General features: G+C 41.3%; 1 protein-coding gene across 4 annotated transcripts in view; it reads right to left on the bottom strand.

The window, feature by feature from the left end:
- prkcaa (protein kinase C, alpha, a) overlaps positions 1 to 12,846 on the bottom strand; it is a 141,624-nt gene extending 128,778 nt beyond the window's left edge. For 2 of the 4 annotated variants that reach the window (XM_023412695.2, XM_087175733.1), the window contains exons 1-2: positions 12,477 to 12,845; positions 9,934 to 9,965 (exon numbers count right to left, since the gene is read on the bottom strand). In XM_023412695.2, coding sequence (XP_023268463.1) covers positions 9,934 to 9,965; positions 12,477 to 12,643 — 199 coding nt within the window. In that variant the 5' untranslated portion in view covers positions 12,644 to 12,845. Of the gene's footprint in view, positions 1 to 9,933; positions 9,966 to 12,476 lie in introns of all 4 variants that reach the window. The other 2 variants (XM_087175732.1, XM_023412696.2) reach the window with 2 other exon arrangements.
- Positions 12,847 to 13,102: the final 256 nt, after the last annotated feature.

The following is a 13,102-nucleotide window of genomic DNA, read 5'->3' as shown; positions in this document are numbered from 1 at the left end:
TATTTATAATGAATGCTCATTCTGTAAGCACTGGGATTTACATATTCCAGCAAACTCCCTCTAGGCTGGCAAATATGATAAACAGCAGCATTTTTCTGTGCAAACCTGAGCTTATATAGTGGCAAACACGCTAGAGCTATGAGGCACTATTTTGAACACAACACAACATTTTCATCAAATGCATGTGGGGAATTCAGTTGATAAATAATGCAGACCCCTATGATAGATTAGTCCAATCTTAATGCAGCTGGTCTGAATTGATTGTTGAGAAGCAGGAAGAGAGACAAGAGGCTTTCAGGGAAGTCAAAAATGGCCCTAGAGTTTACTTTGGCAATGCTGCCTCTGATCTGTAGCGAGCTGCGAGCCAAAACCTTCAATTCACCTTTCAAAGTTATCATGAAGGCTTCATTCAGCTGTCGCTCAATGACAAAACATGTCCAGTTGTCGAGTCCAAAAGTCTGAGACCACTTGGGAAAGCGGTCTTAGACTTCTGGATGCCACTTTATGTCCGTTTCAAAGCTTTACGGTGTTGACAGTGAAACTGGTCAAAGGCAACATAAAGTAGTTGACTACAACCCCTCTGCAGTTGTGCTTTGATTCACACTTCACTGCAAATCAAAACATTAACATCTATAGAATTACCAGTTTACAGTCCCCAGCATTCCCAAGACGGCACAGCTATCCAAATAGTGCATAGAGATTAAAAGACAGAACTGAACGTATCTGTATTTTATTTGTCCTTGATGACAGAATATTGTCGGCTCTGTATTTTTTCTGTATATGTAGCAGACCTACATCCTTTCTGCAAACATATAGAAAGTGGCACCCAAAAAAAGCCAAACAAAGAATCAGCATAACTGAAAGAGGATATGAAGGTAATGGCTAACACTGTTTAAACAAATTGGGCATGTTTGTTTAGTCTTAGACAATATTTGATGTTATAGCTTCTCTCTTATCTTTATGGAAGGGTGGTGCTGCATCCCACTACTAGTGCTCCACAGACTTGTAGAATCAAGGCTGTTCTTCAGGCTAAAAGCGGTCTAACACCTTAAAGATATATCAGAAACCTTATGTTGTATTTTCATTTGTCTCCCATCATGCTATGCTACAGCCATTGAATCACTCAGAACTGCCCTCCCCTTTGTGCTCAGTGTGATTATTTCCAGTTAACTTAAGTACACAATGTGCCTAAGACTACCTTAGATTTATAAGACAAGACCGCAGTGTGGACAGAAAATAACAGGAAGTAGCCAATAGCTAGAAGCTATTTTAACTACTTTCTGTGGTGAACATGAAGTGGTGAGCCTTTTACAGCTGGGGAGGCTTTAGGACTAAGCTGTTTTAATGCTGGGGATTCGCAGCATTAGTTATTATGGTCATTGTCAGAGAGGCCACATCTCTCCCTGTGTCCCTTCCCAGGCACTAGGGAGAAGTGCAGAGGTCATGGTGCATGATCTCAGAGTACAACTTAAAAGGTGTCAAGCCCAGTGGTACCAATTATATTTTCTACAAGGTACAAGTCTCTGTCAATGTGCGTGACAGACTTGGTCAACTGTAATGAGGAAAAAGACCACACCAATATTGGTACATTGATATTGTTGATTGATGCTGGTGGTTAACAGCCTTATGATCGTACACGTTTTACTTTATTTTACGACTTTGGTCAAAATGCAAATCTATAGCAAATATAACTGCGGCCTGAAATTATTAATAGACCGGTTTAGTGGTAACAGTGGTTTTTCATACTGAAATGCTGTGGCATTAGAAATTAATAATAAAAGTTACTATATGTTCTGCATTTATTAAAGGCTAGTTAGATGTGTTGTGCATTCTTCATTCATGGGCAGTCCACTGCAGTTTACTGCTCTGTCTTTTAACTTGACTGAACTGGATTTGCGACTCTCCATAAAGTGTATGTCATGTGCAGATTTCTGTAACAAGAAGAAATAATGAACAGCATCTTCTAACTATTCCAAATGGTGGAAATACTATCTTTACAGAAATATGGTATTTTGCAATAGATTTAATTTAAGCACATGTGCCAAAACTGAAACAACAGTACAGAAGTTACAAAATCACCAGCCAAAACTCCTTTTGTAGTTCTATCATCTGACTAGTTGGGATCTTTTTGAATGATTTAAGGAGGAAAGTAAATAAGCTAAAAATCATAACCCAGCCACAATGAGTGTGACTTGAGCAGAGATCCCTAGTCAAGTCGCTAACATCTGCTGAGCTCAACTAGTGTGTGTGTCTTCAGACAAAGGCCTTATGTAATCACACAGTGGCCATCTAAAAAGACAGAACAAGTGTCCTCCTATAAACAGAGCCAACGCTATGCATAGCAGTGTATCATGCCAGGGGACTGAGAAGCAACTCTAAATATAGTCTATGATGAACTCTGCCCCCTTCCTCCTCTGCCTCATAAACACACACGTGTGCGCACACATACACACATATCACATATGCCATGACGCCTCCTCTCTGCTCCTCTCCATTCAAACAGTCTCTAAAGCTTGTATCTTGACGTCGCTCTAACTCTGGGCCAAAACAGTGTCAAAAATGAAGCAACTGGAATATTTTTAACCCATGGAGCAAGCACCATGCAACATTACTGTACAAGAAGAAGAAAATCCAGCTCAAACCAAATACCTGTGTGTGTGTGTGTGTGTGTGTGTGTGTGTGTGTGTGTGTGTGTGTGTGTGTGTGTGTGTGTGGAAAGAGAGAGAGAAAGTGGTCATATAGGAGAAACCCTCTGGGTGGGCAGCCAGCCTGGACAGGGGGCGATGTAGAAAACAGTTGGCAGAGAGCCCAAGAAATGACAGAGGACAGAGACACAAGCAAATAAGTGCACAAAGAGAGATGGAAAGAGAAGACACAGAAAGCTAACCGTACACGCGCTACAGTTACAAAATTCAGCTGTTAGCATCAAAGCTATTAGCACTGAATTTGTGTCTTTGTTCTAAGTACGCCGCTTTACAACAAAGAAATAAAAGAACAAAGACGATGGCACAAACAAAGGCACAGCCACTAAGGTGGCAGAGATAAAGCGACAGATGTAGCAGCATGGTCAGTGGTTTCACAGCCATGGCTGAGGCTGAGGGCTTAGGAGAATCCCATGACCACAGTAGACAAATCCTTCATGTCTCTATCATGAATCTTTTCTTCTCAGAGTTATTTCCTGGAGGGTCTAATGGTGGAACGTTTAAGCCTTTCACGGCTGAAATTGTTGCAGAAATGGAAAAACATGCCCGGGCTCTATGGTTTTTTGTTTGAAATTTGCATCACTTCCCCCTATTTGTATGGGTAAATAAATACATAAACAAACAACCTCTGGGGAGAGTGCTGACGAAAAAACATCTGCAGATACTGATGTTGACATTTAAAATGTGCATAATCAGAATCTGAAGGGGCACTTACGAAAATAATAACAATACCACGGAACTAGCAGAACCCAGCCCTCCGGGTCCTCTCTGCAGATTTATCCAGTCACCAAGCTGCTCTTTGCTAGATCTGACACCAAAGTCTGAATATCAAAGTCAGATCAAATCAGACAGAGGATTTAGCACCAGATGTCTCAACTTTAATCACAGTTACTCTAAGACAGCTTGAGTTATGGGCAATTTCCTGCTAAGCCCCGCCTTTTGCGAAGATTTTCGATGGCGGCCATGTTTTTGGATTGACCTTCCCAATTTATATTAGAATTGTGTAGCTCGTTCCTGCAATGCTGTATACCAAATTTGGTGCTGACACAGTCAAAATTAAAAAAGCGGAAGTCACTTTAGTGTTTTTCATATTATGCAAATTAGCAAAAAATCTAACATGGCGGACTTTAATGGTTCTAGAGGTTTTATGTTGAACACACTGAGCTGGACTTGTCTGTCAAATTTCAAGTCAATCTGACTTACGGTGTGAGGGGCCTGGCCTTTCCAATATTGCGTTTTTGAGCCATAATTACAGCGCCACCAACTGGCCAATTGGGCTCCTGTTTCTTGGGAAGCATTTGCACATCATTTCCAGTTATTTAGGCCAAGTCTGACTTTTTGCAATTTGAGCTGCAGCATAAAACAACAAATAATAATAATAAAGCGGCACAAGTTCAGTAATGTTCTACCCCTTTGGGGATTGAACCCAAAATATCTGCTAGACTATTATACTGCAGAGATATGATGTTTCCCTGTAATCTCACCGTAAAAGAATAGCTCACTGAGGCACACATCAGCGTGGTTTATTTCAGGCTACCTGAGGTTGAAATTGTAATAAACTCTCATGTCTCTCATGAAAAGATAGAGTTTATTATAGGCCGTGTAACCCCCTGGAGAAATAAAAGCATGAACCAATGTATCATTGTCTGTATGAAGCATAAATCTGCCACACAACAGCAGTGCAACTGTGGTGCCCGTAGACGCTGGCTGCTTTCTTGTGATATCTGTATTTTCATGACCGTGTTGGGCAATCTGCAGTAGTATTAGCAAACACTTGAACACTGCAATATGTAATGAATCCAGGCCGTAGTTTTAGATATTGTGCCTGCACACAATCTGCCTTCTCTTTGGGGCTACCACCGACACTGCAGTGGTCCTGAAGCCTGAGCATCATAACCACGCTTCTAATGCGACTTCAAGATGTCGCGCTCAAATGGAGCAGCAGCTAAGGATCATGTGCTGTTCGAGCAAGAGGATAATGGAGAGATAAAACAACAAGACATACAACACATGCACCGACAGTCACGGTAGGGGACCGTGGACACTCAGGGAGTTTACCTTTCCACCGACTGTCAACAGTCAGGGATGACGATGTGACGATGAAGGATATTCCGAGCACTGTCCAAACACTGAACAGCAACAACAGTTAACAAAGCCACTGTGCATCAACGGAATTTGGCAGAAGAAAACATTTGTAGTCGTTATTTGTTTGACACTGTCAAAGTTTGATCCAATGCATCAACCAAGACCACTTACATTCAAAGAAGCAAAAAGGCACGGTTATCATAATTATCATAGTTATCATAATACGTCGTCAGGCTCATGGTGTACGACAGTTTTCTACAGAAGGTTTGATGTTATTCTTAACTCTCATTACACAGTCACAATAATACCAATTAACATTTGGAATTACGCTACTACAGGGGTCAAAGATTCCTCCCCATTGATCTGTGCACGCCCTCACTTCACCCTATATGGCTGGACATCAAGTAGTCCTGTCTTTGGGGAGGCAACAGAAAACTCATTAGTGTCTCCTCTCGTGCATCAGGGAACACTGGAAAGCCTCAGGTGAAATTCAGTAGTCTATGGCCAGCCAATACATGAACCATTAAGAGTGCACAAATCGACTGCGTCAACACTGCAGAGATGATTTGTGTTACGAGGAGTGCATGGAGCAGAAAATGAGACTTCTACAGTCACCACGCCACTTGAATGCCGTTTTGTGAAGCCCTTTTAGCCTCTTCTCACATCAACTTCCATTTGTAGTCTGTTGAAATATGGCCTCTAAGAGGAATCTACCCCAGACATTTTTAATTACAGTCAGGGCATAGCAGCAGTTTATGGGGGTAATTTTGAAATTGATTTTGAATTCAGTGCCATTTTGCCACGAGGAAGAAGACTTTGTGAGACAAAGTTTTAGCATCTCAGTAACAACTTCCTGCTTCATATTTGTCAGAAGAGACAAGAGTGAGCATTAGCTGAGTGTGATGGACTAAAAGCTTGTTATTAAAAAAACTGATAAAGGATCAATACTGTGGGACTACATGCGCTACTAATGGTTTTGTGTTTCAGCTTACACTGGCAGGGCACAATAGGCTCATGATACCAACTGCATCCTGTTAGAAAAAACATTTTTATAGCAGATATCCTGAACTGGATAGAAAAGCTGGGGCAAAGACTGAACATGACACTAACACTTCTTTCAGTGAGTGTCTGCACAGGTGCCGTTGAAGCATGCACTCGACCCCCAAAGACTTAAGAAGGGCTGCTAAGTGGCCAAGGAAAGACTAACTATGAATATGTTTAGCTGAATGCGAGTGAACCAGGTCACGGAGCAAGATTACACTGTCGAATTAAACCCTTAATAACTGAGAACTTCAAGGAGAGAAGGCCAAATGAGAAACCTTAACCCTCAACCCCTGACTGCAAAGTTTCCAAAGACGGACCTGTTGGCTTGAAAAGATCAGAATGGTAAATCTGCTGAGCGACACGGGTACAAATTGCTCGGCTATATTACAATGTCAACTAAATGGGGATTTGCGATACCCTGCTGCAGGAACGGACGGCAGCAGGCCGGGGCCTTGAAACACGACTCCACAGGGAAAGTAGCCAGGAGACGACAGAGAGATCGTTCACAATGCAGATAGCATCTAGAAAGGTGGTTACTGATAGGCTTGTTTGTTTACACAACATTAACTCTCCTCAACATTAACTTTGCTCTAATATTTCACTGAAAGTGTCATGTTGAGAGTGGTTTGATTTTTTTTTTTTTTACCTGCATCTGCATAAGTATGTGTTCAACACAATAAACATGTGATCTGAATGTGTTGCTCAGGGGACAGCGCTCACATTATCACTACATGCTACGCTCTAATATACGGTTTCATGAGTAGGACTGCAACTCCAATTACTTCCTCGATTAACTGGATCATGTTTGCATCTATAAAATGTCAATTTGGCAGTTTCCCAAGATGACATATTCAAACTGCTCGTCCAACCCAACCACAGTCCAAAACCACAAGTCGTTCTATTTACTACAGACAGTAAAGAAAACCTGCAAATATTCACATCCGCGAAGCTAAAACCGATTCAATTTTATGCATTTTTAATTAAAAACATATCTTGCATGATCGTTTATCAAAATAGTTATAGATTAATTTCTACTAATCAACTAGTCAATGTACTGAATCATCATTTCAGCTCTAATTATCAGCTTGAACTTATAAATTTAGTAAAAAAATAAATAAATCAACAAACAGGCACACACATCAAATGAGTTTAGAAATATGACATTCAATTTTCATTAAACTTCAAGCTCACAACACTATAAACAACACCTGTGACGTAACACTGTTCATCCCACCCTATTCTTGGAAAAGGGACATTTGCAGGCCTGAAAATTAAATGTCACTCTTGTTAGAGAAATGCCACTCTCCAGTTTATCACTTTGTCATTTTCGAGTATTGACTGCGAGGCTCGCTGTCTCTGCTGGAGGACCTGACCCTCATTTTATAGAAGCTTAAGTTTAATAATTGATAGCTAAACAGATACTGTATTATAAAGTAGGGACCTTTCTCTCTTTGAAAAGCCGCAGTGGAACCAGTCACCTTCATTTTGATAAGGCAGACATTATTTATTTAACAGGTTTATGGTGGATGAAAAATAAGCAGTTCTTGAGTTCGGTGGACGGCGTCAGTGTTTCTCACTAAAGAAAAAAGCTGCAAGGCACCATTTGTGTTCAAGACCTCCTCCACGCCGAACTGCAGTCCCTGACGTCCTTGCAATCATTCAATTTATCATGTCCCTTATCAAAAGCTCTGACAGTAAAAATGAGGCAGGATGAAAATGACAACTTGCTGTGAAAGCAGAGGAGGGGGTTGGCGGGCACGCTGATGATAATGTCAGGTTATGCAAAAAACATGTTAAGCTGTCATCACTCCGACACCTTGGACTGACTCATTCACTGAGCCTGGCTTCACCCAAGCAGGAGCAAATACTAGAAGGCTGAGAGCAGGCTGCATCTCACCTCTGTGAGAGGAGATCACAGAGAAGAGTGGGCGTTGCGTTGCTGATATTTACATGTAAACATGGGTTAATATGCATGCTACAATACAGTATGCAAACATTTACCAGACAAAGGCCCTTCCAGACGCACGAGACACTATGAACCATCTAAATGTATTGATATGATGAGTAATAAAGACCTCTGTATATCTCACTCACTCTTACACTCTCAGGAGAAGAGCCTCTGAATCACTGAGATCAAACGCCTTGCAAGGCAAACTGTTTATCTTGAAGTCTCCAACTGTCTTCTGCCCTACAGAAAAACTGTCTAGGTAGAAATATATCAAGATTCTTCCCAATCAAGTCATTTTCTTTCTTCACATTTTCCCCAGATGACATAAACAATAGTCATCATCTGATCAAAACTATGTTGAGAATTTCAAGTCAGAAGCAACACTCTTTAAAAGCCTCTTTTTTATTTCCTTTGCACCAGAAATGATAAAATACAAGAATGTAAAATGCAAAATGTTCAAATACTGACACTAAAGGTACCTTATGGAGTTTTGGAGCACTTGTAGCAATGTTTTTATGTGTGGATCCGCGTTTTGTTTGTTTTTATACAAGAAGACGCACAAATATAGGTGCCAGTGATCCACTGATTAGCAGTTGGTGGCTGTAACTTGGCAATAAACTTCACAATGCACCAATTAAGGCCGCAAAGAGGAAAACAAGCTAGCAAGCCAGTAAACATGGATGTAAAAAACACAGGATTCAAAATATTTTTTTAAAAATTGGCTTTGCAATGTTTTGAGAAAGCACATTTTTTAGACCTCAAAGATACACAAAATTTGTTTTCGTGTAAATGTATAAATGGAAATTTTGTTTGTTGACAAAACAAATCCTCAGGGCTCCTTTAATTCAGTGTTTCTGGAATGTAAACGAGAGACTTTCCATTTTCTCTAAGCACGCAACTAGAAAATCCTGCAATGCACTTTTAACTTTCAGTGCTGCGTGTCCTGAAGACTGACACGCCGAAAAATAATCAGCGTCTATGACTAAGTGAAACAGGGGTTTGACATCATCTGCACTGTTACCTGGCCACTCGCAGCCACAGTCAAGACTTTGGCAAGTCCAAAAGTTTCCACATTAGATGAGGAATTCTGAGAGTTGATGCATGCTGAAACTCAAAATGGTGTGTTGATAGGAAATCCACCTTCAGTGTGAGGTTGGGGATTGAGGACCTTTCGCAAGCCGCAACATCTTTCCATATTTGTGTGCTTTGTACGTCTTCTCTATTCCTCTCTGTTCTCCTCTTTCACTTTCTGTCTTTAGCTTAAACGGTTAATACCCAACACACATATACACGCACACACACACACACACACACAGCTTCACTTGTTAGGAAGCACTTTACTGATAATCAGCAGTTAAATAACCCAATTCCATTTATCACTGTGATAACAACCATGTGTGTGTTGCATTGCACCATGCAACAAGCTCGTGCATGGTGTCATAGACATCGAAAGCATGAATTCATGATATCAGACCACTGGCACAAACAACGAATCCCCTCTCTACACTGCACGGCCATACTATAAAATAATACGAGACAATGTTACTCTAGGCTCATTTCCTTCTGGCCACATGGTTTAGATGCATCATGACCACAATAACACTACCCTGCATGCTGTGGGTAAACAAATAATGTCATGTTTGCAAAATAGCAAACAAATCATGAGCAGGATGGCAATAGTGTAAATGAACAGTTGGACACGATGGGTGTGATGAACGTGCCCTATAGACCAGGGCGATCAGTTTGCCTATTATTTCGTCATGTTGTCTTCGATATTTATCCGTGATTCTCTCCATAGGAACAACAGTTGTCAGATATAACCAGAGTCATGCTCACAGACAAATCAGCTATTCACACAAGCCATCAAACGTACTTTTCTTATGTTTGCTGTAGAAATGAAATGGAGCTGGTGTATCAAAAGCATCAAACACGATAGGGAGAAAATGAAAGGGTCAGTTCTAGATGTGACGGTTTATGTGACAGGCACTCGAGTGGAAAACTCCAAAGGAGAAACTACAATGTGTGCAAACTTGTCAAATGCAGAACTATCCTTCAAACAGCTTTTCTTTTCTAAAGCGTCTGCCTTAAATACTGTACATGTTCAGCTCTCATAATATTTGAATGAGTCAGATGTCAGAGACAATTTTGTTTTACCTTGGCACTGGAATCCTTGTTTTCCAAACCCCCTGTGAAAACAAAGAAGTCTGAATTAAATTGTTGTTCTCTCTCTCTCTCTCTCTCTCTCTCTCTCTCTCCAATACACACAAATACACACAGTAAATCCATTCATTCATACACAGATACGTTTGTTAATTCCAGGGACAGGGTGTTGCATAATGTACACCACCACTGAGCAGGAGGACCGTTAAGCTTTCAAACTTTTACATTTCGCTTGGAGCATTCATCATCTTCCCCAACCAAAACAATAACACACATATTTTAAAAAACACAACTTTCAGTTAGATTTTACGGCCCAAAGTATGTGGACAGTTCACCCATGTGTTTTCTCATAGTTTGGGCTAGGTTCTCTTAGTTCCAATAAAAGTGAAATCTTACAGCCTCAGTCTACAATGATATTTTAGACATTTGTGTACTTCCCTTCTTTTTTTTCAGCATGATAACAATCTGTGCACAAAGCCTGATCCATGAGGAAATGCTTTTGTGAGCTTGCTATGGGGGAACTTTACTGTGCGGCAAAGAGCCCTAACCTCCAGCCCGTCCAGCACCTCCAGCATGAATTTAAATGCCAACTGTGTGGCAGGCCTTCTCATCCAACATCAGCACCCGACCTCACAAGTGCTCTTGAGGCTGAATGGGAGTGAAACCCTGCACCCCAAGATTCAGAAACCTTATAGAAAGTCAAACCAGAAGAGTGGAGGCTGCTGGACACTAACATATGGGTATAATGTTCAGGTGTCCACATGCTTTGGCCATATTGTTCAACTGCTGCCAAATGTTTGACTTGTGTTTAGTCTGACTGTTTAAACAGAAAGTAATTATGAGCACAAATACACACAAATATACACACAAAATATACAGTGTATATTGAGCATATAAATATACAGTATATGCATGTATTCTAAAGTTAATGCAAAGTAAAAAAAGAACATTGTTTGTTTCTATTTCTTCATCTGTACCAAAAAATATCAAATCCAGTTCTGAGACTGAAACTAAAACTAAAGCTGTGAGACAAATAATGACAACTAGCCTATACCAAATACAGCCTCCCAAACCTCTGAAACATCAATGAATGAAGATGCTCTCTATTCTAATTTCTAAAGCCAAACAACAAGTTTGTGGGCTCAAGGTTTCATAACAAGCTGAGCCAGTGTTTCATAAAGGAGGGTTGGCTGGCAGGGCACAGGTCAGGCTGTAAAACTATCAAGGTTACAGAAGCCACTGAGATCACACTCCCACCTGAACCAAACGTGGGTGCAGCTCTACCAAGTTGTCTACACTTTTACTCCTCACAGTTTCACAAGAAAAACAGCACAATAACAAAACATTTACAACGCCTCAAGCTAAACTGAGGACTACAAAGAAGTGTGAGAAGTTACATTTAACAGTGTTTGATAACTTTCTGAAAGTTGAAACACTGACCTCTGAACATTGTATCGCAGACTGGGAGAGACAGAGATCTGAAAATGCTCTACAAATGGGTCCAGATATGATGCTGAGAAACTAATGTTTTGTCATACTTTCCATACACATTTTCTCTCTATGGGCCACTAATGGAAAGAACTGCAGCATAAAGGCAACACTGTACCTCTGCAAGTCACTGCCCACTTAAAGTGTGTTTCATCCACAGTAAATACCATGTGCGTGATGTTGAAACATTTCATTATAGAAGCTGAAGTGCTTTTCCATACGGGCTCGCACCACGCTGCCAGTAAACTGTAGAATTTCACCCCACAAAAAAATCCGACCAGTCATCAATAAATACTTTCTAAAGTTTTTCTCCCCAGTAAAACCCAGTAGATTCGGATGGAAGGCCTGAATGGCTCAGCTACATGCCAGGAACAGGGAACCTATTAGTCATCCAAAGACTTTAACCAGGAGGCACAGCTGCAAAGCTTTGATCGGGGAATACAACAGGAAAAGTGGACTTTTAACTGCAGGAACTGTTATCATTTGGTGTTATGTAAAGACTGATACTAAGGCCACTCTTTCAGGAATATGTTCACTTATATCTATGCTCCACTAGAGGTGTTTTCACTCATGGATCCATGAATTATCTGGGACCACACAGTGCCTCAAAAATGAAAGTGATTACTTCAATGTCACTGTTTCTTACTGGGAATTTCCAGGATTGGAGAGTGTATATAAAATCCTGCAATCGACAAAACTAAACACAAATTTCACTCACTTCCATGCAACCAGTCTTTGTATACAATGACACTACCAACATAAACAACACCAGAACTCCTCCCATGTGGAACTGCTTAGACAGGAATCTCGACAATCCCTGCAGTAAAAATCTATTGGGGAGGAGAAGTGAAGACTGTCGGACGCACATTCACTACGACTTTAGTAGCGACAAAGTGAAGAGGTTGCGGGATTAAGAAGGGAAAGTTAGCCTGAAGTTGTGTTACATCACCGAGCAGTGTGTCGGCTACTCGAATGAAGTTATCCAACATGCAACAGGCAGCAGGCAGCAGTGAAGGTGGGGTGGTGGAGATGGGACACGGAAGGCTTACCAGATGAAGTCGGTGCAGTGGCTGCAGAAAGTCGGCTGCCTGAAGAACCTGGCTATGAACTTGTGGTTCTTGATTTCGTGGACGTTTTTTTGCCTCAAAGCACCTTTGCGAGCAAACCTGTTCGCTACGTCCGCGGTGGACGACTCGTTTGAACTCACATCAGCCATGTCCCCCTAAAAAAAAAAACACTCACTCACACACAGACCAATGCTACAGCTGTGCCTTTGCTGTCTTCAAGTGCTCTTTCAGTCCGTTTAGACGCGCAGCTCTCAGTGTGGAGCCAGCAGGAGTGCGGAGCGGCGGTCTTCACTGGAGACACCCTACTTACTGTGTGAGGGCTTTCCCTGCCTGTCGATACCACTGGGCTGCTCCACTGACAGCTCTGCGCGCCGTCAAGGTGCACGCAGTGAGATAACACCACGTCCGGCCCCGCCTTCAAAGTAAAACCCGTTTTTTTTTCTTTGCCTTTTTTTTTCAGTCAGATGTTGAAGAGGCTGTTTTCTACTAATACAGTAGTTGCCCACATTCTCACCACGGTTTGAATGACAATTGTTTGCTGTCTAATAAGTCCAATCAATACAGGTTTATATGCATGGCTGTGGCTAAGATGTCATAAATCCAATACT

This window comes from Seriola lalandi, unplaced genomic scaffold, assembly GCF_002814215.2.
Source record: "Seriola lalandi dorsalis isolate HSWRI2012SDOR001 ecotype SW California unplaced genomic scaffold, Sedor1 jcf7180002054486, whole genome shotgun sequence".
NCBI lineage: Eukaryota > Metazoa > Chordata > Actinopteri > Carangiformes > Carangidae > Seriola > Seriola lalandi.
Note: the sequence above shows the minus strand (reverse complement) of the source record. Positions and strands in the feature narration are given on the sequence as shown.